Source organism: Sturnira hondurensis, unplaced genomic scaffold (assembly GCF_014824575.4).
Source record: "Sturnira hondurensis isolate 20B ecotype Veracruz unplaced genomic scaffold, ASM1482457v3 Scaffold0005220, whole genome shotgun sequence".
NCBI classification, from domain to species: domain Eukaryota; kingdom Metazoa; phylum Chordata; class Mammalia; order Chiroptera; family Phyllostomidae; genus Sturnira; species Sturnira hondurensis.
The window spans coordinates 3909162-3929903 of record NW_028077851.1 but is presented as its reverse complement, the minus strand read 5'-3'; the positions used below and the strand labels follow the sequence as shown (position 1 = coordinate 3929903).

The 20742-nt window shown below is 46.3% G+C and overlaps 1 protein-coding gene across 5 annotated transcripts in view; it reads right to left on the bottom strand.

Annotated features, from left to right (window-relative positions):
* The window catches only part of SH3KBP1 (SH3 domain containing kinase binding protein 1), a 320771-nt gene that overhangs the window by 38768 nt on the left and 261261 nt on the right, over positions 1–20742 (bottom strand). For all 5 annotated transcript variants that reach the window (XM_037046255.1, XM_037046253.1, XM_037046250.1 and 2 more), the window contains 3 exons: positions 16183–16234; positions 13179–13259; positions 10495–10654 (listed from right to left, as the gene is read on the bottom strand). In XM_037046255.1, the coding sequence (XP_036902150.1) occupies positions 10495–10654; positions 13179–13259; positions 16183–16234 (293 nt within the window). The remainder of the gene's footprint in view (positions 1–10494; positions 10655–13178; positions 13260–16182; positions 16235–20742) is intronic.

The following is a 20742-nucleotide window of genomic DNA, read 5'->3' as shown; positions in this document are numbered from 1 at the left end:
TTTTTGTACCGCGAGTTTCCTGCCCACAGCTGTTAAAAGGAAAAAACACAAGACAGCAGGCTTATTGCCATATGTCCAAAGATATCAGAATGAGGCTGCCTTTACTCTTTTCTGATTTTTAAATCAAAATAACATCATTTTTCTTGTATTTTTCTCAGTTGTTTTGCTAATGGGCACTTAAAGAACAGGAGTTAGATAGACAACCAGTACCTGAGAGTCTTCCTTGCTTTACCGGACAGGAGACTTAAATCACAGAGAGTGAGTTGACTAGCCCAAAGACACTCAGCAGGATGAAGTGGAACCCACAATCCCATGGAAATGAAAGCAGCAACTGCTAAGTGATGGCTTATCACTTACCACGGGCTGGGTATGAGGCTTGCCCCCTTCATACACTATACCATCACTACAGCCACCCCTTGAAGTATCTACTCTGCCTCGTGGACACAGAGCCACCCGCCCAGAGCCTCCTTCGGTGAAGGGCACTGTTGTAGGGCACTGATGTTGGGTGTCCCTGCTCCTGTGAGGGTTGTTGGCTCCTCCAGGGACCACCCCAACTATAGAGCCTCCTCAGCTGAGGCACATCCTTTCCAGGGTGGACTATGACCCATGCTCTAAAAAAGTCTTGGCCATTTCAGTCCGACACAGGACAACTTGGAGGGGCTGTTTTTGCCCCAAAGCCCCCTCTGGAGTTGGCTGAGGCTTTGGTGAACCAGTATCGTGATCTGATGTCTCCCTCTGCCCAAGGCTGCTTCCTTCTTCCTTCCGTGGGCACTGAGCCCCAAAACAGAATTTGCATACTAAATGCTGCCTCAGTCTTCTTCCTGGAGAACCCTGCCTCTGATGCCCTTCTTCCCATTACATAGGCCAGGAAACTGAGGCTCAGGAAGATTAAGTTGCTTACTGACGAAAAGTTATAAAAGGAGTAGTGGGGTCTGAATTTGAACCTAACTTTGACTCCAGAGCCTGAGCCCTTAACCACTCCTCAAAGCTGCTTCCCTCGGCCTCCTGGTCACGGGGCTGGTGAACCATCAAGGATGCCAGGCAGCCTGGGTTGCCACAGGTCACTGTCAGCTGGGTAAATCGCCTTCACTCCCTGAGTTAAAAAGTACTAATAATAAACAAAAATCACACAGCCGACCCACTCTGAGGGCCTGCTCTTCCCCCTTAGATTTGAGACATGCGATCGGGTGTGTGCACAGTCGGAACCATGGAAGATGCACCATGTGCATCCCTTGAGAACACGAGCTCAGCCAGTGGCATGGCCCAATTTAGCCCAAGTTGGGACAGTTAAGCCAAGACATGTGGCCCGGGAGAGGTGTTGGAGTACACAGGAAGCCAAGGCATTGCAACAAGTAAGTAAATAAATGAATAAATTAGCAGCCTGAAAGGCAGCACCCCAAAACCACCTAAAAGACCCCACAGCCCTTGTGGAGGTGAGTGGGGATGAGGGGGAAAAGAGTGAACACACCGATTCCCACTAAACAAAAAGGTTCCAAGTCCAGATGATGACTCTTTTTGGCAGTCCTCTCTCCCTGCCCTCAGAAACTCTATTACTGTAATGTGACTGTTTGGGCTTTAACTGCCTAGACATTGTTACCGGGCGGGGGCAGGGCACCGTGAAGGGACGGAAGGGAAAAGAAATAGAAAAGCCTTGTCCCCTGCGCTCAGGAAACCACTGAAGTGCACACCGCGAATCCTCTAATTTTCTCCAGCTTTCACCCTACCCGGGGGGTTGTCAACTCATATGGACAATGGCAGGTGTCAAATGTGAAGATCCTGGAGAAATGACTAGAGTTAGCCTGTCTCTTTCTTGCTCCAACTCCACAACCTTGTTTTATCCCCTCATCTAACGTTAAAAGCACCAGGTCCTGTAGTTCAGAGGGCCCCAACCAGGCCGCATAGCAAGAGGTGAGCTTGAATGCAATGTGCTTGAGTCGTCCCAAAAACCATCCCCCCACACCCCACCACAACCCTGGTCTGCAAAAAAACTGCCTTCCGCAAAACTGGTCTCTGGTGCCAAAAAGGTTGGGGACCACTGCTATAGCTCACTTTTCTTGTCCTGGTCCAACTGCGCACTGAGGATGTGAGGTCAATGAAAAGGAATGCTCCCCTCCGGCTTTCCTGACTGCCCACTCATCACATCTGAGAACTGGGCTCTGACCACTAAAAGTGAATACACATTACCCAGCTCAAGCCCCCATTTTTATTAGACAAGGGTCCAGTGCTCCAAGGGCGGGAGTTATGTGCCCAAGGCCACACAGCCAATTGGTGGCAGAGCTGAAACCGGATGGAAACTTCCTGATACCCAGTCCTATTTTTGCCCACCACACTTGAGATGGCAATAATCAAAATGAACATCCACATGCACATGTTTTATGCTTCTACAGATTTTTTTCCTCTCCGCCCATCTGTGAAGGTAGCAGATGTGAAGCCAGTCCTTTGGAAGCATTCTGCACTGGCAAGTTACTGCCTGGGGAGGTTGAATCCTTCCATCAGGAAAGGACAAAATTGTAGCAGCAGTAAGCCCAGTTTCCTTCACTCACCAGCAGGGGGAAGGGCGGGAGGAGCCTCCTTCCCCAGAAAAACATACCCAAAGGCCCCGCTGATATCTGTGGAGTCCCTATATACCCACCTGGTGGCCAACAATGTGCCAGGAATCACAGACATTTTTTGACTGAGAACTTTCCATTTAAATGTGGGACAGCTCAGGCCAGGCCAGGGGCACAAGGAGCAGGAACCAGAACGGTTTTCCTGGCAGCTCTTCCCTTGCACTGAGTCCTTCTTTGGATGAGCACAAACAAGCATGGCTATTTATAGCTGGTGAAGACACACTGGAAGGTGATGGGACACTGCCCACTCAATTCTCCTCCAAATTTCTGTTCTTTGTGCAGACTCTGCAAGTGTGTATGGAAACAGGCCTCCCTTCAGAGCTCATCCAGAGCACGATAAGCCCACACCTCATCAAGCAAAAGGGTGATGACATCCACAGCCCTCATCTGCAAACCCACAGCTGGGCATCTCAGAGGGGCCAGGGGCTTTGAAGATGCCTGGAGGAGGGGAACTATCAGAAAACTTCATGGGGTGCCACTTGGAGGAAGAGCGGTCAAAGAAATAGCCCATAGAAAAAGCATTACATGAACCAATTTGCACTGGGCCTGTGTGAGATGTCACTATCTCCTACTGTTCCATTGTCCGATTCTGGCCATCACTGGCAGAAAAATCAATGTGACTCAGATTAGAGTGGGGTTAAACCCTGTCACTACTATTGGCTCTTGCTGCAGAGAACAAAATTTATTCTAGGTGTGAGTGGAAAGAAGTGAAGAGAGAAGGTTATACACGCAAATGAAACGAGGTCAGCAAATAATGCAGACATTCCTACTATGCAACAAGGGAATTGCCCTGTGGGAGTCCTATGTTCTAGAAATCAACTATCCTTCCTTAGTCCCCAGCCTTCCCTGAGTCCCAACTCCTGTGACTGCTGCTCTTTCACTGCTTCTTGGGCTGGGGACGCTTCTACCTCCTTGAGACCTCCTGAAATGCTGTCTAAGAGGGTCCACATCTCCTTACTACTGTGGAGCTACTGAGCATGACCTGCTGAATGCCTCTCAGGTGCCAGGCAAGCAACCAGGGGACCTGACGTGTGGTGGCTTGTTGAAATCTGCATATCTAGGCAAGACAGGCTTCACTGTGTCATTTTTCAGAGAAACTAAGACCCAAGGAGATGTGCAAGCTGCCCAGAGTAACAGGGTAAGCAAGTACAGGGGTGGGGTTTCGACCCCGGTGTGCCTGGCTCCAAAGCAATGGGTAGGCCAGAACCATAGTTAACTATTACCTAGAAGAAGACCTGGCCAAATGCAGATACCTGATGAATATCTGAAACAAATTAATGACACCACACGTACACATTTACACACACACACACACACACACACACACACGTGTCCATGCATACCCACAATCCTCTCATCACTGAATCCATACTTACGCACCCATTTTCCATGATCAAGTTTCTCACAGGATGAGTTTACACATGCCTGACTGTCTACTCATTCCTTCTTCAACTCACTCCAAGTCTGTATCCTGCCCCCCCAACGATTGTATAGAAACTACTGGACTGGGATCACCAAGGATCAACTAGTAATCCAAGCCCACGGGTGCCTTTCGGTCTTTCCTGGTGCTCACTATGGTGATGGTTTGCACAGCATGGTCAACCAACCAGCAGCAGCATTGCTAGGGCCTTGCTAGAAATGCGAATTCCCCAGCTTTAATTACAAACTTAGGGGAGCAGCAATCTATGTTTTAACAAGTCCACAGGTGATTTCAGGGCACAGTCAATTGGGAGACCCACGGATCAGCAGTTGATCTACATTCCCTTCTGCTAGCTTCCATGACATCATACTCCACCTTCCCTTTTCAATGGTTCCTAGTTCTTCCTTGACCCAATAAATAACAATTTCCCCCATTGCTGTCTTCACTCTCTCCTTTTCTCCACAATCTCCTGGAGTAATTATAGCCATTCCATGCTTGTAACTACCACCTGAGCCAACAACACCCACCTCTGTAATTTCTAGCCAAGATCTCTCTCCTGAATTTTCCAAAGACAGGTCTTGGTCTCGAATTGTAGAAAAGAAAGGGAACAAACATCACGAAATGCATCCTTTTCGAAGGACTCTTCGAAAAGACATTTGGAATACTTGAGTAATGCAAACTCAAAATGACAGCCTGAACACCCGAGTGCCCATTTTACCTGCCTACTTGGGGGAACATGTACATGTATTCTAGCTATCTTCCTCTTTTTTTAATTGATTGATTTGTTTATACCTAATAAGAGCAAAGAGGTCTTTTTTAATGCTTTCTGTTGACAGGCTTGGGGGCCAGACACCTAACAGAGCAATCAGGACCTGGAAGCTTATTTTATGCTAAATTGTAACCCCAGAGGCTTGAGCAACCCAGATGTCTGTGTAAATCTAAAGAAAAATTAACTTCCATGTAGGCAAGTTGGTCTCAAGAGAAACATCTGCCCTTCCCTAAGCACTTAGTTGATGTTTGGCATATAAATGTTTACTTAATCTTTGCCTCAAGCTAAAATGTCTCAGAGCTCAATAGTCACTTATCTCCCAGTGTTTCCTGGAAATCCAGGGCTCTATCTTTATTACAAGTAAAAATTTCTCGACTCCACTGCCCCTCCCCACTGGGTCTTATGCACGGGTTCTCTTAGTATAGCCTCCAGCCCTTCACAGAAAAGGTATCTGGTGTGTTAAACATTTAAAACAATAGGCCGTGTCCAAGTCGCACGGGATGTCACCAGGCCTGCTGCCCACAGCTGGGTGTCCATGACCTAACTGAGATTCCTCCTCTAGCACATGCTTCCACATCTGCAGTGAGTGGACAGTGCCCTGTGGGATTCTGGAGCCATGATAACCAACTCCCCACACGGAATGGCCTGCTCCCACCCTGACTACTGAAGCTTTCTTATCACCGAGTGTCATCAAGTCCCAGAACACACCGAAATTCACATGACAGGACACTGGCTTCTAGAACATCAACCTGACCTCACTTCAGACCTTGTCACCTTCCTGAGCCTATGACAGTTATGTTGGTAATCCACCCGCAAGACAGCCCCTCCTTCAGACCAACTCCACCTCTGTACTTGTGAGCACCAACCTCCCCTTTCTGCGCAGCAAGCATCTCCTGTACTTCTGACCACTGACTTCTCTCACTCCATCCTTGCTCGTCTCACCTCCTCCTTCCGCCTTTTAGCTTTCCCTCCACCCCAGAGCCCCAGCTAGCACTCAAGGCCCCAGACACCAGCCCTCCCTGTCCCCCATCTTGCCAGTCACTTGCCCCCAGCTGGAGAGCAGGGGCTGCTCCCTACTGTAGCAGACAACGGGCAAAGCTTGTCCTCTCCTGCTCCAGCTTCCCCGCTCTTTGGGAAGAAACGGAAAATATTACAACTTGCGGTGCCCGTGTCTGTGAGATTAAGAAACCTGTTCTGGTCCAGCCAGCCTGCTTCTACCTCTTTTCCTATCAGGTTTATTTTCTTTTGAAGGCACACACCTGCTCGGCCCCTCAGGTTTCTGGCTTGCTGCCTCCCACTGCATGAAATTACAGCTTGGAACAGCCTGCTTCTCTCCAGCATTTCCTGAAACTTTTCTTTTTTTTTTTTCCACTGTGGATCTTTTTCCCAGATATCAAAACAAACAGGGTCCGGCAGAAGTAAGGCCTGCTTCAGTGTGATTGGTAGGGTAATAATATGGGTATCATAATTTATAGTTTTAATTTAAACACTTCACCTAAAATGTCATATGGTGTGCTTGGGTGTGGTATTATTATGTTATGGAATTACATGCTTATGGTTTTGTAATAAAAGAGTTTATAATAATAAAGGGGCATTTGTGCCAGACCCTATATATTCATTAAATTGATAATACACATTAATAAACAAAAAATACCACTTGTTCATGTGTGTATACACGCACACACATGAAATGGTTTAGGCATATTCTGCCATTTGAAATATACTTATGATCAAAACAAGTGAGTAGGCTCCATAATTTTGAGCCTCCACTTTCTCAAGTGTCAAGATGGGGTAGATGGAATGCTCTTTGCAACACAACTACCTTAGTTACGTGGTCAGCCGGACAAGACGAGCATCCACTGTCTTTGGAGACTATGAAATAATAACCAAGGTGTCCCGGAGGCACAGACTTTCAAACTTTCCCCTACTTATGGCCTAGGGGAATTCAATTTTGAAATCAACTCTGATATTATATCTTTTTTTGAAAAAGTCTTTTTTTCCTGTTAAAATTCCATCAGAACTTACCGTCTAGAAATTGGAAGAACATGTTTACCTATGAGTATGTTAATGGTGTGCTTCCACTTGCTCGGAATGGACACACGAGTGTGCGCTGGTGTCCTCTAGCTGCCCTAGACATGATTCCCTAAAACGGATCTGCAATGCTTGGCTCCAGTGTTCCTAAGATCCAGAACGGCGCTCTGCAGAGTAGTCCTGCAATACAATTTTGTTAAGTGAACACATCTAAAAATGACTCCTCTCTGCCTAACCTTGTGTATTTCTTTTCTTCTAAAAGATGCCAGTTCCTGTTTAAATGGAAAGAAATCAATCTCTCCTGGAGGCCACATTTGGCAGCGAGCTTTCTGCCTGGTGAGAGGAAGCGCAAGCCCACACATTGCAGCTGCAGTGGTGTACGCCTGCTTCCTGACAAGAATGGCAAACAATGACATATGTCCATGAGTGCAGCCGTCCATCCATCTATCCCTCTGGTCGGGTAAATCCTGCTGATGACAGAGGTTCATACAGTACACAGTGCTCTCTAGCTGGAGGACCAGGGACACAGAACTCTTTGAGTGACATTAACATTCTTACCTGAACGGAACCAGTCTCTATACGGGTTGGTTGTCCAATGTAATTGCTTAGCAAAAAAATAAACGTGCACGAAGTACTGAAAAACTATAAGCCTTTCTTGGATTTAAAAAAATTATGTTGAAGTCCATGCTGCACTAGGTAACTTAGAACATAAAAGACACACGCACTACAGAGCCTGCTCAGAGGCAGGGGAACATGACAGGGCAGGCAAAATGAATAAAATGTGAGCCCCGGTAGCTCCCCACTTTTAGGAGCCATGGCATTGCATTCTACAAGTGTGTTAAATGAGCCACTACCATATGCTCAACTCTGTAAAGCTTGTGGAAATGACAACACACACTCTTGATTCTCTGGAAATCTGGTAAAGGAGTCCCAGGGTGTGAGCATCCAAGTAGCACAGCATGGGGCCCCGCGCTAGGCTAAACATGGATGTTGGGTATTTGGAGGAGAAAGCAACCGTGTGAGATAAGGAAAGGTTTCCAGAAGAGGGGTGTGGCAACTGGGCAGCATTAACAGGTCAGGCAGCCAGGGAAGGAGGGAGGCACTGTCAAGGACTTGGGAGAATCCAGACCAGGGTGTCTGGCAGCGGGGACTCAGGCCAACAACATCAGCATCCCTGAGAATGTGTTAGAATGTAAGTCCCAAGCCCAACCCAGACCTACCAAGTCAGCAACCATGGGGATGGGGCCCACTAAGCTGAACAAGTTTTCTGGGTGATGGTGATGCACACCAAGTTTGAGAATGGCCAAGTTATCGCACGCACTGTCCCCTCTTCAACTGGCTAAGCAAGTGGCTAAAGCAGGTACTGGCTCCCCAAATGCTCCCAAAGTTGCCTGAGTCTGCCACTTCCCAGGACTGTCGTGGAGAAAACCTGGGCTTTCCTCCCCCTCTCCCCTTTCTGCAAACCAGTGCCCTGAGGCCTGTGAAACCATGGGGGAGAATGGGAGGCTGGGGGCTGCTCAGATGCCACACACGATATGAAAATCAGTTACATTTCCTGCTGGCTTCTGGACAAACCCCTCTCATGGATCCTCCTCAATGACCTGAACTTCTAATGGACAACTGGATATTGGGAGGGCTGGAGGCAGAACGGAGCCAAGCAGAGGCACGGAAGAAATGAGGCCTCTGTGAGTTCAGAGGGTTGGCAGTTGTTACTCACTTTCCCATGCATGCAGGTCAAATTCTTAGCTCACAAAGCCTGCACCTATCCCTTAATGAGATGGTGGAGAGCAACCATCGAAAGCAAAGAAGCCATTGAAATTGCACTTCTTTTCAGATCAGATCTTTAGAAGGCACAGCAGGGACAGTCTGGAAATTGTTATTGACTTAATTGAGATGTCTGTAGTCCCTGGAAGACTAACAAAACAAACGTGGAGTGTAGCTTCTGTCCCCCCATCACCCACCAGAAGGTGATGTGCTCCTTTGCTGCTCCGTTCTCCCTGTTTGCGTAGCTCATATTCTCTTCAGAAGCACAGAGGTTTACGCGATCTTTTTCCTCTGAAGTGCCAGCTTCTGGGCACACCATGCTACTGAAGTGGCCCTTGCTAAGGCCATTGGGGCTCTCAAGTGGTCCCACTGCGTGCATGTGCAAATGGCCTTCTGCCGTCAGTCAGCAGAAGAGGGCACAACACATACGGGCCTGGCCCACTTGACAGCAGTTCTGATTCCATTAGTTTCCCCAGGGGTCCTCACAAGTGCTGTATGATTCCACTTATGAGGCATCTAGAGAAGTCATACTCATAGAGACAGAAAGAATGGTCATTGCCAGTGGCCAGGAAGAGGGGGAATGGGGGCTTACTGTTTAAGGGATACAGAGTTTAAGTTTTGCAAGATAAAAAGATTTCTATGGATGGATGGTGGTGATAGTTACACAATATGAATGTACTTAATGTCACCGAACTGTACACTTAAAAATGCTTAGAATGGTACATTTTGTTATGTGCATTTTACCATAATTTAAAACTCTTTTCTAGAAAGTAAATGAGCTATTCCGTTTTACTGCAATACGCCCAGTTGGATATGCAATAATAAAATGACAACGAAGGTAATGATTTACAGGCATGGAGTTATATACTTGGAAATTACCTCATTCCATCCTTTTAAGTGCATTCCATTATCATCCTCAATTTACAGAGGGAGGAAGAGAGGGGCAGTGACTTGCCAAGGCTCACACTCCTTCTATGAGGTAGGGTGAGATGCCAACACCTGGATGCTGAAGCTCCATGAGACCCTCACCGTGCAAACTTAGCTCAAAAGAACGAAAATCTGGTGAGTGACTGTGTGCTGACAGGCACATGCAAGGATGTACAGACCACCAACTTGCCCTGGTATGTTACACCAACACATATATTACACATGTAATGGTGGAAAGTCCTGGCAATGAACTTGTGCAGAGAACACAGTACTTCCTTGTGGGAGTGATGGGTATCTTAGGTCTGGAAGGCACAGTGTCTGACCGCTCAACACCAACACAGGAGTCCAGCCAGCCAGTGAACGAATATGAGTTTTGCAAGGCACATCTTGGAAGACATGCTTGAACAAAGTATGTCCCTTGCCTTCAAGGGTCTCATAGTTCAGACACATGTACACTAAGACCACATTTGCCACACTGGGTCCTGGCTTCCCAAACGGGGGCTGTGCAGTCAAGGCAAAGGTAGCCTGGGCATGTAGAAGGAGGCCCAACAGAGCAGGGAGGGGTTAGGGGACGGAGCTGCCAATGAGACATTTGCACCTGAAGCCAGCAAGGCGTCCAGGGCACGGAGGTGGGCTTGGCACCTGCATTTCCAGTCTGAAGGGCTGTTGGCCTTGCTCTAACAAAGTACAGGGAAAATTCCTGCCTGTGAGCGAGCCCTAGGTGCTAGATACCTGATCCTGATCTGCTAATCCTGAAACCCACGCAGCGGCTCTCAGCCTCGTACCCAGCTCTGCCTGAGTACCAGAGCAAGGACAGTAGTGGCAGAGTCTTTTACTGCTTTGCTACAGAGTGGAAAGGCAACTTTACCTGCCTCCATCCCTCAGCTGGACACACTCAAGGCTCTTCTCCTGTATCCCTAGGCCACTCCTCACCCACCCCTGTGCCCATCCCAGGGGTGAAAGCAGAGCCATACCTGGTGTGAGTCAGGGGACCCACTGGCCGTTCAGGTCTCCTCGGGGGCAGTGCGCCTGGTCTGCTCAGAGAATTGGTCTTGGGTGGCCGTGGCTTTTTTGGTGGTATGGCAGGAACGGAAGGCTTCTGTAAATCCAGTTTTGGCTCTCTCTCTGGTCTTTCTTTAAGTCATTGTTTAAAAAAGCATAAAGAAGACAGATAGATCTAGTGTAAGTACCAGTACTTAGGTGCAGAGTACTTATTTCATGCTTAAAACAAACTCACCAGTGCCATTTGCAAAGGTGAGGCTAGACTTTGAAGAGCACCTTTTGTGCCCTGTCAGGTTAGAAGAAGCCCTATAGAGCCGTAGCTTACTGTTTGCCTTTGCGCATGCTGGTCCCTCTGCCTGGAGAGCCTTTCCAGCCACAGACCACCCTTGGCAAACTCCTACTCATCCTTCATTAGGCCTGCTTATCAGGCCTGACTAAAATGTGATCCCAACCATGTTCCCTTCTCAACAGCTGGATGCATCACCAAAGGCAGACTTAACTTCCTCACCTGAGCTACAAAATGTAGCCCTGTATAAATAGGTTCCACTCGGATACTATGCTTGGCACAGCCTGGACGCTGTGAGCCCCAAGGGTAGGGCCCACATCTGGTCATCTCTATAGAAACCTACATGGCACTTGGCACATAGCAGGTGCTCAGTAAATGAGTCAAACAGGTTTGGTAAATGACCCATAGGACCTACTGTGCATGGGGAGGAAAAAGGCATGACACCTCTCAGGTTGGCCTGCGTAAAGCTAATAATGGGGGAGCATTTCAGGGAACGAGAACTAGTTCTAGATTCTTTTTGTGCAGTTTGAACTTGGAAGGTAAACTGGGGCTTCACAGTTACTTGGTTTCTAAGGGTTTTTGGAGTCACGGCTATTAAGTGAAGTTAAACCAGATCTGGTGGCCCAACTGGGCAGCGTTCAGTGACAGCTTCATTTTTACTGTCCCCAATTAGCCTTGTCCTGTTCCTGGTATAAAAAGCAAGTATCTACATTCATCTTATGATTTTTTAAGATTTTACTTATTTTTAGGAAGAGAGAAAGGAAGGGAAAAAGAGAGGCACAGAAACATCAATGTGTGGTTGCCTCCCGCACACCCCCTACCGGGGGGGGGGGGGACCTGGCCCACAACCCAGGCATGTGCCCTGACTGGGAATCGAACTGGTGACCCTGTGGTTTGCATGCTGGTGCTCAATCCACTGAGCCACACCAGCCAGGGCTCCACATTCTTCTTTATAGACAGAACTCCAGAGAGTTGCCAACTGGAGGACAGGCAGGTTCCCTATGTTCAATTGTAGCTAGAAATCTGAACATGTTTTACTTGAAAACACTAACTCACATTGTTTGTGTGCCCAGGCTGATTGGCAAAGCTTTTAAAAGCCCATCCACTACCGTAGAGCTATTGAGGTGCTGATTCCCCACAATATTTGGGTGGGGAATATGCTCTATCCAGGAATTCTGGAAGCTCTTTAGCTGCTACAAGGAAGGAACGGGAGGCCAAGTCTTAGGGTGGGGCTGGCTCCTTGGCTTCCCTATTGCTTCTGATCAGGGCTTCTGCCTTCCTGACCCACTGCGGCTCAGAACAAGGGAGCTTGGGGTGGGGAAGGAACCAGAGTGTGTTGCCACTTGGCCAGCCACGGAGGGCGGTTGTTCACATGTAAGCTGAGGCTGTCTGTTAGCATGGAACAGAGCAGGGAGTGTCCTTGTCAAGGAGCCTGGCTATTAGCCAGAAACCAGCCACGTGTCCTCCTCAAGGATAGGAGGCAGAATTTGGTTATGTCACAACACACACTTTTATCATAGAGCTATCTGTACGGCACATGGTCAATGGCTATTTTTTTCACTGATCTCTGACACACACACCTGGCCTTTAGAATGAAGTCCCACAACTCAAGTTTTAACTGTTCACTATGAAAGAAAGAGGTATAACTTCTTGAGAGCTCACAATGTCAGTAAAACTTTTGGCTAGCTGATGTAAAATATTCAATTTCACAATAAAATTTCATGAGGCCACCCAGGAGCACCTCCACATAATTACATTCATTAATACAGCATTTCTCTTGCGGCTTACAAATAACTGCTTTTTAAAGTGGAATGTGCTCTGCTTTCTGTTCATAATAATAACATAGCACTTTCCCCATAAACTGTGTGATCAATCAAATCTTAGACACCTAATAAAATGAGTCCTTCCACCGCACGCAGATTTCTTGGGCGAGACGCTCAGAAGGGTAGAAATCAAACACATTTGTAAACCTGACTGTGTGAGATGGGTGAAGCTACGTCCCTGCAAATGTCATTTCTGACCACCTTCAGGGGACTGCAGACAGTCCCCTGAAGCTGCTTCTCCTAGTCTGACCATGCTTCCCCTCTCCCAGCATTCTCCACCAAGGACACGGATGCTGCTGGTGTGGGCAGGGTGGTGATACCAGGAAGACTGGGATGGAAGAGCTGCAATGTGTTAAGGGACTGGGCCTGTTGTTTATCGTTTAGAAGGAAACACCATATAACCCTCTCTCCTATTTCCTTAGATATGGGATATTTAAAAGCAATCAAAACCATATTCCAAAGAAAGAGCAAGTTCTGTGGGTAATCCAGACCAGCCAGCTTCGTTTCTTGCTGTCCTAGAAGTGCCAGTGAAGATAGGATTCCATACCTTTTTCTTCTGTTCTGTTTGGAAGTGTTTCTGGTCTTTCAGGAGGTATCTTTTTAATTTCATGTTTTCTCTCAGTGGTACCTGGAGGGAAAGGATAACAGTGATCGGAAAACATTTTCTCTACTCATTTATTAGACATGCCAACATTTAAAATATTTATCAGGTAGAGCAAAGGTAATAGATTTTTCCCCCTAAGCTGAGTGCTGGTGTTGCCTGACAAACACAAGTTGCTAAAAAACAGAGCAGAAGCCATTTCTGTTTTGTCAATTAAGTTTGCCTGCCTATACATCCTTAATTTACAAGAACACCACTAAAATGTTCTGATATTTAAATCTGACTTCTTTAGGCATCAAAATAGTCACAGAAAAATTCTCGGGTGTGGGTGGGAGATGTGTATAAATAAATAAAGAAGTCAATCTTTAAAATATGCAAATATGGGGTCACTGAATAATGTGCTGTAAAAACAAAAAGGAGTTTCGCAGGGGCCTGGGTTCCATTTTGTAGCAATTTTAAAATATGGCCTCAAATGGTTTGCTATCCATCTGATTAAGGGGTGAGTTCTATGTCCCCCGTCTGGAATGCGGGCGGGCTCATGACTGCTTCAACCAGTGGCCGATGCAATACCATATCATTTCCATGGTTACGTCCTAAAAGGACGTGTAGCTTATGCTTTATCTGCTAGAATACCCGAGCCTCCATGTAAGGAGGGAATTACCCTGAGGCCACCATGCTGCAAAAGCTATGTGTAGGCCACGGTAGTCACTCTGGCCGCAGCTCTAGTTGAGGCCAGCTTTCCGGCTACCCCTGCCAAGGGGAGCCAGACATGGGAGTGAAAGAGTCATCTTCAAAGTGGCTCCGTCAGCCTCAGCTGGTCTCGATTTCCCAGCCGAGGTCCCAGACATCACGGAGAAGAGACACAGGACACCCCGGCCATGCCATGTTCCAATTCCTGACCCCAGAATTCATGAGCATAATAAGAAAATTGCTGTTTTACACTGACAAGTTTGGGGTGATTTATTACGCTGCAGTAGTAACTGGAACATTATTTTTAAGTGGAGAGACGTGTAGGGAAGATATGGTGCCTCTCCCTAAGTCCTTTCAGTTTGTGTATGAATCCCCCAAGTATTAGATCTCCCCAAATGCACCAATTAGCATTTCCTCTTTACCCACGCGGACTGTAGCGGCTCCCTCCCCTGGGGTCTTCATCGGGACTTCAGGCACAGAAGAACACTTGAAAAATAGCTAATGCATGAAACCAATCACAAGCACTCCTCTGGTTTATGGATTTGGTTGAGTGCTTGACAAGCTCCTTACATTACTAGCCCTACGGACGCTTGGTACTAGAATCTCAACTCCATGTAGCATGAGAAGCCCAAAGAACTGAAAAAAATTCACTGAACACACATACTTTACTTACCTAAATCTCTTTAATGACTGACTACAAATTAAATACTGTATCTGATTTCTGTCACTTCTGTATCTGATTTTATTGTGAAATATCCAAACACAAGGAACGTTGATGAGGAGGAAAATGCGAATACCCGCCTCCCCGTCACAAAGCGGTTCCCCAGATCACTCAGCAGGGTAAATGAGCCATCATAATCTAGGAAGATTAAATATCCTCTTGTTTTACCCTCGGGAATCCAGCATGACCTTTGGTAAAAAGTGTTCTGCAAGGATAAGAATTCGACGATCGTGCCACAATCTAGTCTCCCAAGGATGATGAAGAACTCCAGTATCACCCCAGAGACACGGGTGGAAGGGACAACCCCACTACCATGAAGAATCCAGTCCCAGTCCTCTGGGGAAAAGGGTCTTCAGAAACAAGAAAATCGATAGCCTGCTTTGATTTCAGCACAATAAAAGATTTGCCCAGCCAGAACCACTAGGTGGCAAAACTAAACTGCTCAATGCAAACAAGGATGAGGGTGGGGCAGAGATGTAATTAACATCCCATCTCAGGGCCTAATCCCTAATTCTCAAAGGTGAAGGGAGTGGGAGTGGAATTTGGGGTCAAGCTGTTTTTTCCAACAAACTTGGTGAGCCAAAATAACTTAAAAAAAAAACAAACCCACTCCTGATCAATCTGTAAATAAACCAATCTGGAAATTTATTCATACTTTAAATGCTACAGAAATATCATAATTATGAGTGTATAGAACTAAAAATACACCTACCCTTCTTCTGTCTTAGTTGTTAATTTTGAAAATGTCACATATCCAGTTATTCATGGAGGAATTTCCCCCATAACTCATTTTTAACAATTATAAAGAGTTCTATTGGGAAATGTGGATTATCATCTTTATGTATGAGATTCCATTGTGCAACAAGTTACCCAATGTCTGACGACATCAAGGCTTCCCATTTTAGTCAACCCTAATATCCAAACTGCATAGAAAAAGCGAGTTAGACTCTATTCAAGATTTTAAAAGATCACGAGGAAAAGTATTTATTGCTAGAAGAAAAACATGTCTTGGTTGGGGGTAAGTGAAGTAAGTACAACTTTTGGGTACCCACATGGGACAGGCACTGAAAATTTGGTGCCACTATACACGCATGGTGAGGCCACGACACGTGGGAAGCAGTCCTCCCCAAGCTGGCCCTCGATTGGGCAGGGACAGGAGAAGGAGGACAATTAGGTTCTTCCCTCCTCAAAAGCAGTTTATTAAATCAATAAAAACAAAGCAGACAAAACTGGCTTATTCCAAAGCCAAGTCTCTCTGGTCACTCTCTTTGGGAGGCTAGACTTTTTTTCTTTCTTTTGTTTTCTTTTTTCTTTTTCTTTTTCTTTTGCTGTATCAGGGACGCATTTTAATGATTTCTTTATTATTTTTTTAGGTGAAAAAGCAGTTATTTAAAACCTGCCTGTTGAGACCAAGTCATTACTTCCCAATTTGGCAATCTGTAGCATCTGAATCTAAGAATCCTCAGCTCTACCAAGGACACTGTAAATACACACAGAGAAAGATGCACATAGTGTTGACTGAACTGAAAGGTAACTTACCTGCCCCTTGCTTGATGACAGGAGCGGATGGAGGAGGTGGCTTCTTGGGTCTCTGGAAAATTAATCAAAATGATGCCACATGAGATTGTTGGCATGCCTGGCTTCTCACATAAGGACCACAGATAGTGTTTTTCTAGATGTCGTTTGGACAGTCCAGAGAAGCTCTCCAAAAAAAGAGAAAAACTGAGCAATTCTCTCTCTAGGGATGTTAGGTTTCGGCACCTTTAAACAAACACTAAAATACATTCAGTCTGCAAAACAAAACTCTGATGGACTAATGAAATACCATTTCCCCCTTTCTAAATTTGTAACAGCCTCCTGGAAAAGCTCGGCTCAGCAAAAAATGGCCTGAAACCAGCAAGCACAATGGTACTCCTACACTGAAACCGCATTTGCAATTAAGATTTAATCTGCTGAATAACCAAGCGATTCAGAAGGAGTCACTGGGGTGGCTTTAAATCAGATCTGCTCTGGATGTGGGGCCTTCACCAAAATGCAGGCTCAGGGGCTGGTGAGACTGGGTGGGTTTCTAAGCCTGCCGCCTCTTTCTCTCCCAAGGCTGGCAGGCCATTTGCCAGGCCCCTGCAGACCAGCTGTACCCTAGAAGCTGGAATGGAGCTTCTCTGCCTATCAGCGACCAGCTGTTTTACTCTCACATCATGTCACTCTAAGTAGGTGATGGAGGCGGTAATGCAATCAATGGCATTCACCCTGATCCAGTTCTAGGGTATCTGCTTGCTCACCAGACTTAACTGTAGGAGAGTGATGGTCAGGCTGGACTTGGCAAGTGATTCAGGCGCTGAGAATCCAGCCAGACTGCAATTCTTGGACACTGTTCTTGGACGGGGCGGGGGGCGGGGGGGCAGCAAAGGCAAGGAAAGAACCATCTCAGCATCAAATCATTAAGGAAAGATAGAAAAAGGGAGGGTTTGAACATGAGATCCATGTTGCTGCTGACACTTCCCCTGACCCTCTCCAGGCGTCATATACTTGTAATTAAAAAAAAAAAAAAAACCTCACAGACTTTCTTTTGTGTTCTGAAAATTCACGCCTGTGGCCCTGGCTGGTGTAGCTCAGTGGATTGAGCTCAGGCCTGCGAACCACATGATTGCGGTTCGATTCCCAGTCAGGGCACATGCCTGGGTTGCAGGCCAGTTCCCAACAGGGGACTCATGAGAGGCAACCATACATTGATATTTCTCTCCTTCTCTCTTTCCCTTCCTCTCTAAAGATAAATAAATAAAATAAATAAAAATTTAAGAAAAAAAATTCACTCCTGTGACATTGCAGGGACCAGCAAATCACCTGAAAACCTAGAGAGTGTGACACCCACGAGTCACTTTCTCGGGGTGGGGGTCACAATATATAGACTCTGGATTCAATGACATTTCAACTCTGCTCTTTACTAGCTGGCTCATTTAGCCAAGTTACCTCTGAGTAAGCAGTTTCAAAGCTGGGCAAGAGGTGGGGCCTCAGAATCTGTCATTAAAAATCCTGGCACTTTCAGTTTCAGCATAAACACTGGGCAAGTGACCACACCTAGCTGAACCTTCTCATCTGTAAAATGGCAACAATATTACCTCCCTCTTAAAGAGGAGTCAGTTTCAAAGCAGAGGGAGTCAGTAAGCACTGCCTTGTTTAATCCTCGTGCCAACTCTGTAAGTAGCGATATTATTATGCCCATTTTGCTGATGAAATAATTGAGGCGTAGAGGGACGAAGGCATTTCCTGAAGTCACCAGGCTATTAAATGGAGCGAGGGGGGCTGGAAGTCTAGCCCAGAGCTGTCTGACCCACAGAATGCTCTTAAGCACTGTGAAGGGCCCGTCCAGCCACAGAGCATCCACAAGTCAAACTATCAGGTGGCTGTAAACCACACACAGAGTTTACAAAAGCACAAGGAACTGTAGTGTGTTAAAGTTGGGGGGGGGGGAGGGTATCAAATTGCAGCTACAGTATGAGCTTAACTATGTTACTATACATGAAAAAGACCAGAAAGCAAGAAATGTATAGTGGTGATCTCTGAGATTATGAGTGCATACATTGTGTGTCTTTCCTTCTTAACGCTCTTCTGTCTTGTCTACATGCATACAGATTTGATCATAAAAAAGAAAGAAAGATGCACAAAGGCCACCTCTCCTTGTGCATAGGCCTCCCCCCGATGGATGTTGTGGCTGACAGATCGCACAGTATCTGTACTCTTTCCTCTTTTGCCAACTCCTTCTAGATCTCTACCCTGACTGCTTCCCTGTTCTTCCTCCCTTCTCTATCTTTGTATAAATGAAACTGGGGACAGATGTGTGTTTGCCTAACGAAGGTATCATGGAAACTCTGCCAATTAACCTTCGCTTACCTCAAGATCTGACTAATTTCTTATTCATGAAACTGCCAACACCCTGTGGCCTAATTCTCTCTGCCAGGTGCCAACAATGCGTACCCCACAGAAGTCTTCCTCACCTTCTGCTGGTTGGAAAATTTTTGCAACCAATTACACATGAGCCTCCTCTTGCCAAGGCCGTTCCCCTAGTGACCTTGCCTGAAACCACAGGGCCCAGATGTTCTAAAAAAAGACAACTACAAGTGATTATGCTTTCCAAGATTCCTGTGCAAAGAACAAAAACCCTGAGTGTTGTGTCAAGTTCAGTGTGTGGCAGACGTGAAATGTGACAGGGCAGAGCACAAGGGCACACTGAGACATGACCGGGAGAGTGTTGGGCTAACAGTCAACGTGTAGAAAGTGTGGTCATGGCAAGTGTGCACTTGAAGGTGGCAGAGGAAGGCGGCAGAGGTGTGAGGTTTAGTTTGGAGCCCTGGCAGTTGCGGTGGAAGGCCAGGCTGTCTTGAAAGGAAGCAGTTGTCTCAAAAGGGGCAGTTTTGAAAGGAAGGAACAGTTTGGGAGCTGTCTGCCTTGCATCCACCATGCTTGATCAACACTGGCCAGGTGCCTGATTTGCTTATTAGCAGAGTAGGTTTACAGGTTATCCTTTTGTTTTTCCTTGACTGACTTCACTCCGATTTCATCAAACGTAGCCTTCCTGCCTCCTTAGATGAGAAACAATGTTGCATTTTCAAGGAAGATGTCTTTCAAGGTAATTCTGAACAAAAATCAGGGCCAGGGGTCTATGAAGCTCTAGACCGACCCCCATATGATTAATAAAGAATTGTACGTAAGCTTCGACTTTTTTCTTTTCATGTCATCAGAAGACAGGGTAGTGGGAGCCAGAAGGCAGACTGAGTGATTTACCCAGTCAAAAATTCATCATGGGAGTTCACAATTCTCAAATAAAAAGATGGAAGCACATCACTTAGTTGATTTCCCCCCAAATGTCCAGCTGTGACTGGAGAAAGGCGATGGGACCACAGGGACCTCCAAGTTGAGCAGCCAGCCATTTTCTCTGTGGTGTTTACCAGTGTTAACTAGCTCCTGTAGGTGCATGCACAGATGGAAACATCTTCAACTCAGGCGAGTATTTTAAGTCATGAATTTTTATTGTTGTATTTATTCTCTTTATCCCTCCCCCCGTGGTGAAAGTAAAGCATTCCAGCTCCACACTCAGGTGGTTCAGCCTGCTCAGGGGACGTTACAGCTATTCTGGCGCCTGGAGGGGCCATGTGAACAGCTAGGTGGTAGCCAAAGTGGGCCCAGGGCTCCCATCTCTCAATGTCCAGACCGTGGCAATTAATTTAAAAAGCGCCAACATAAAAATGTTAAGAACAAAATCAATGAGCCAACATTTTCTGGGACAGCATAATGCCTCCCATGGTCTTCCCATAATGCAGGGCACATAAGGCCTGTGTTTAAAGTTCTTGGCCTAGACTGGGGAGCAAACATCATCCTTCAAATGATGTAATAACTAGATTTGATTTTTTTTTTTTACCATTATTAACAGGAAGGAAATAGACCTGAATGTTCTGGAGTGAAGGCAACAGAGTCAAGTTTTGCTTCCTGCAGACGGACTTCAGAATTGACTCTGCCCTTTGGCAAGTCTGGCCAGTCCCAAGTGAAAGAGCTCAACCGGCCTCTCTGGCAGGAATTTTAAAAAATACTCTATTTAGCCCTGGCTGGCATAGCTCAGTGGGTTGAGCGCGGGCTGTGAACCAAAGGGTCGCAGGTTCGATTCTCAGCCAGGGCTCATGCCTGGGTTGCGGGCCAGGTCCCCAGTAGGGGCCACATGAGAGGCAAGCACACACATTGATGTTTCTCTCTCTCTCTTTCCTCCTCCCTTCCCCTCTCTAAAAATAAATAAATAAACAAAATCTTTAAAAAATGCTCTATTTAGTTTTTCCTTAATTTCCCCATTCTTATTTTTAATAATGTAGAGGCTTCACACATACTTCATTAAATTTAGTCCTACATATTTGATGTTTTGATCCTTTATTTGGATCCACCACTTGGCCTCTTGAGCCAGTCTGCCTTCAGAGCTCTGGCCCTAGGCATGCAGTTTGGTGAAAATAACGAGAGGTGTGTGCCCCTGATGGCTGAGTACCCTTTAGGGGCACCTTATTAGAGGAATACAGTAAGGTTCTGAAAACAAATTTTAGCTTGATTTGGAGCCTTGGG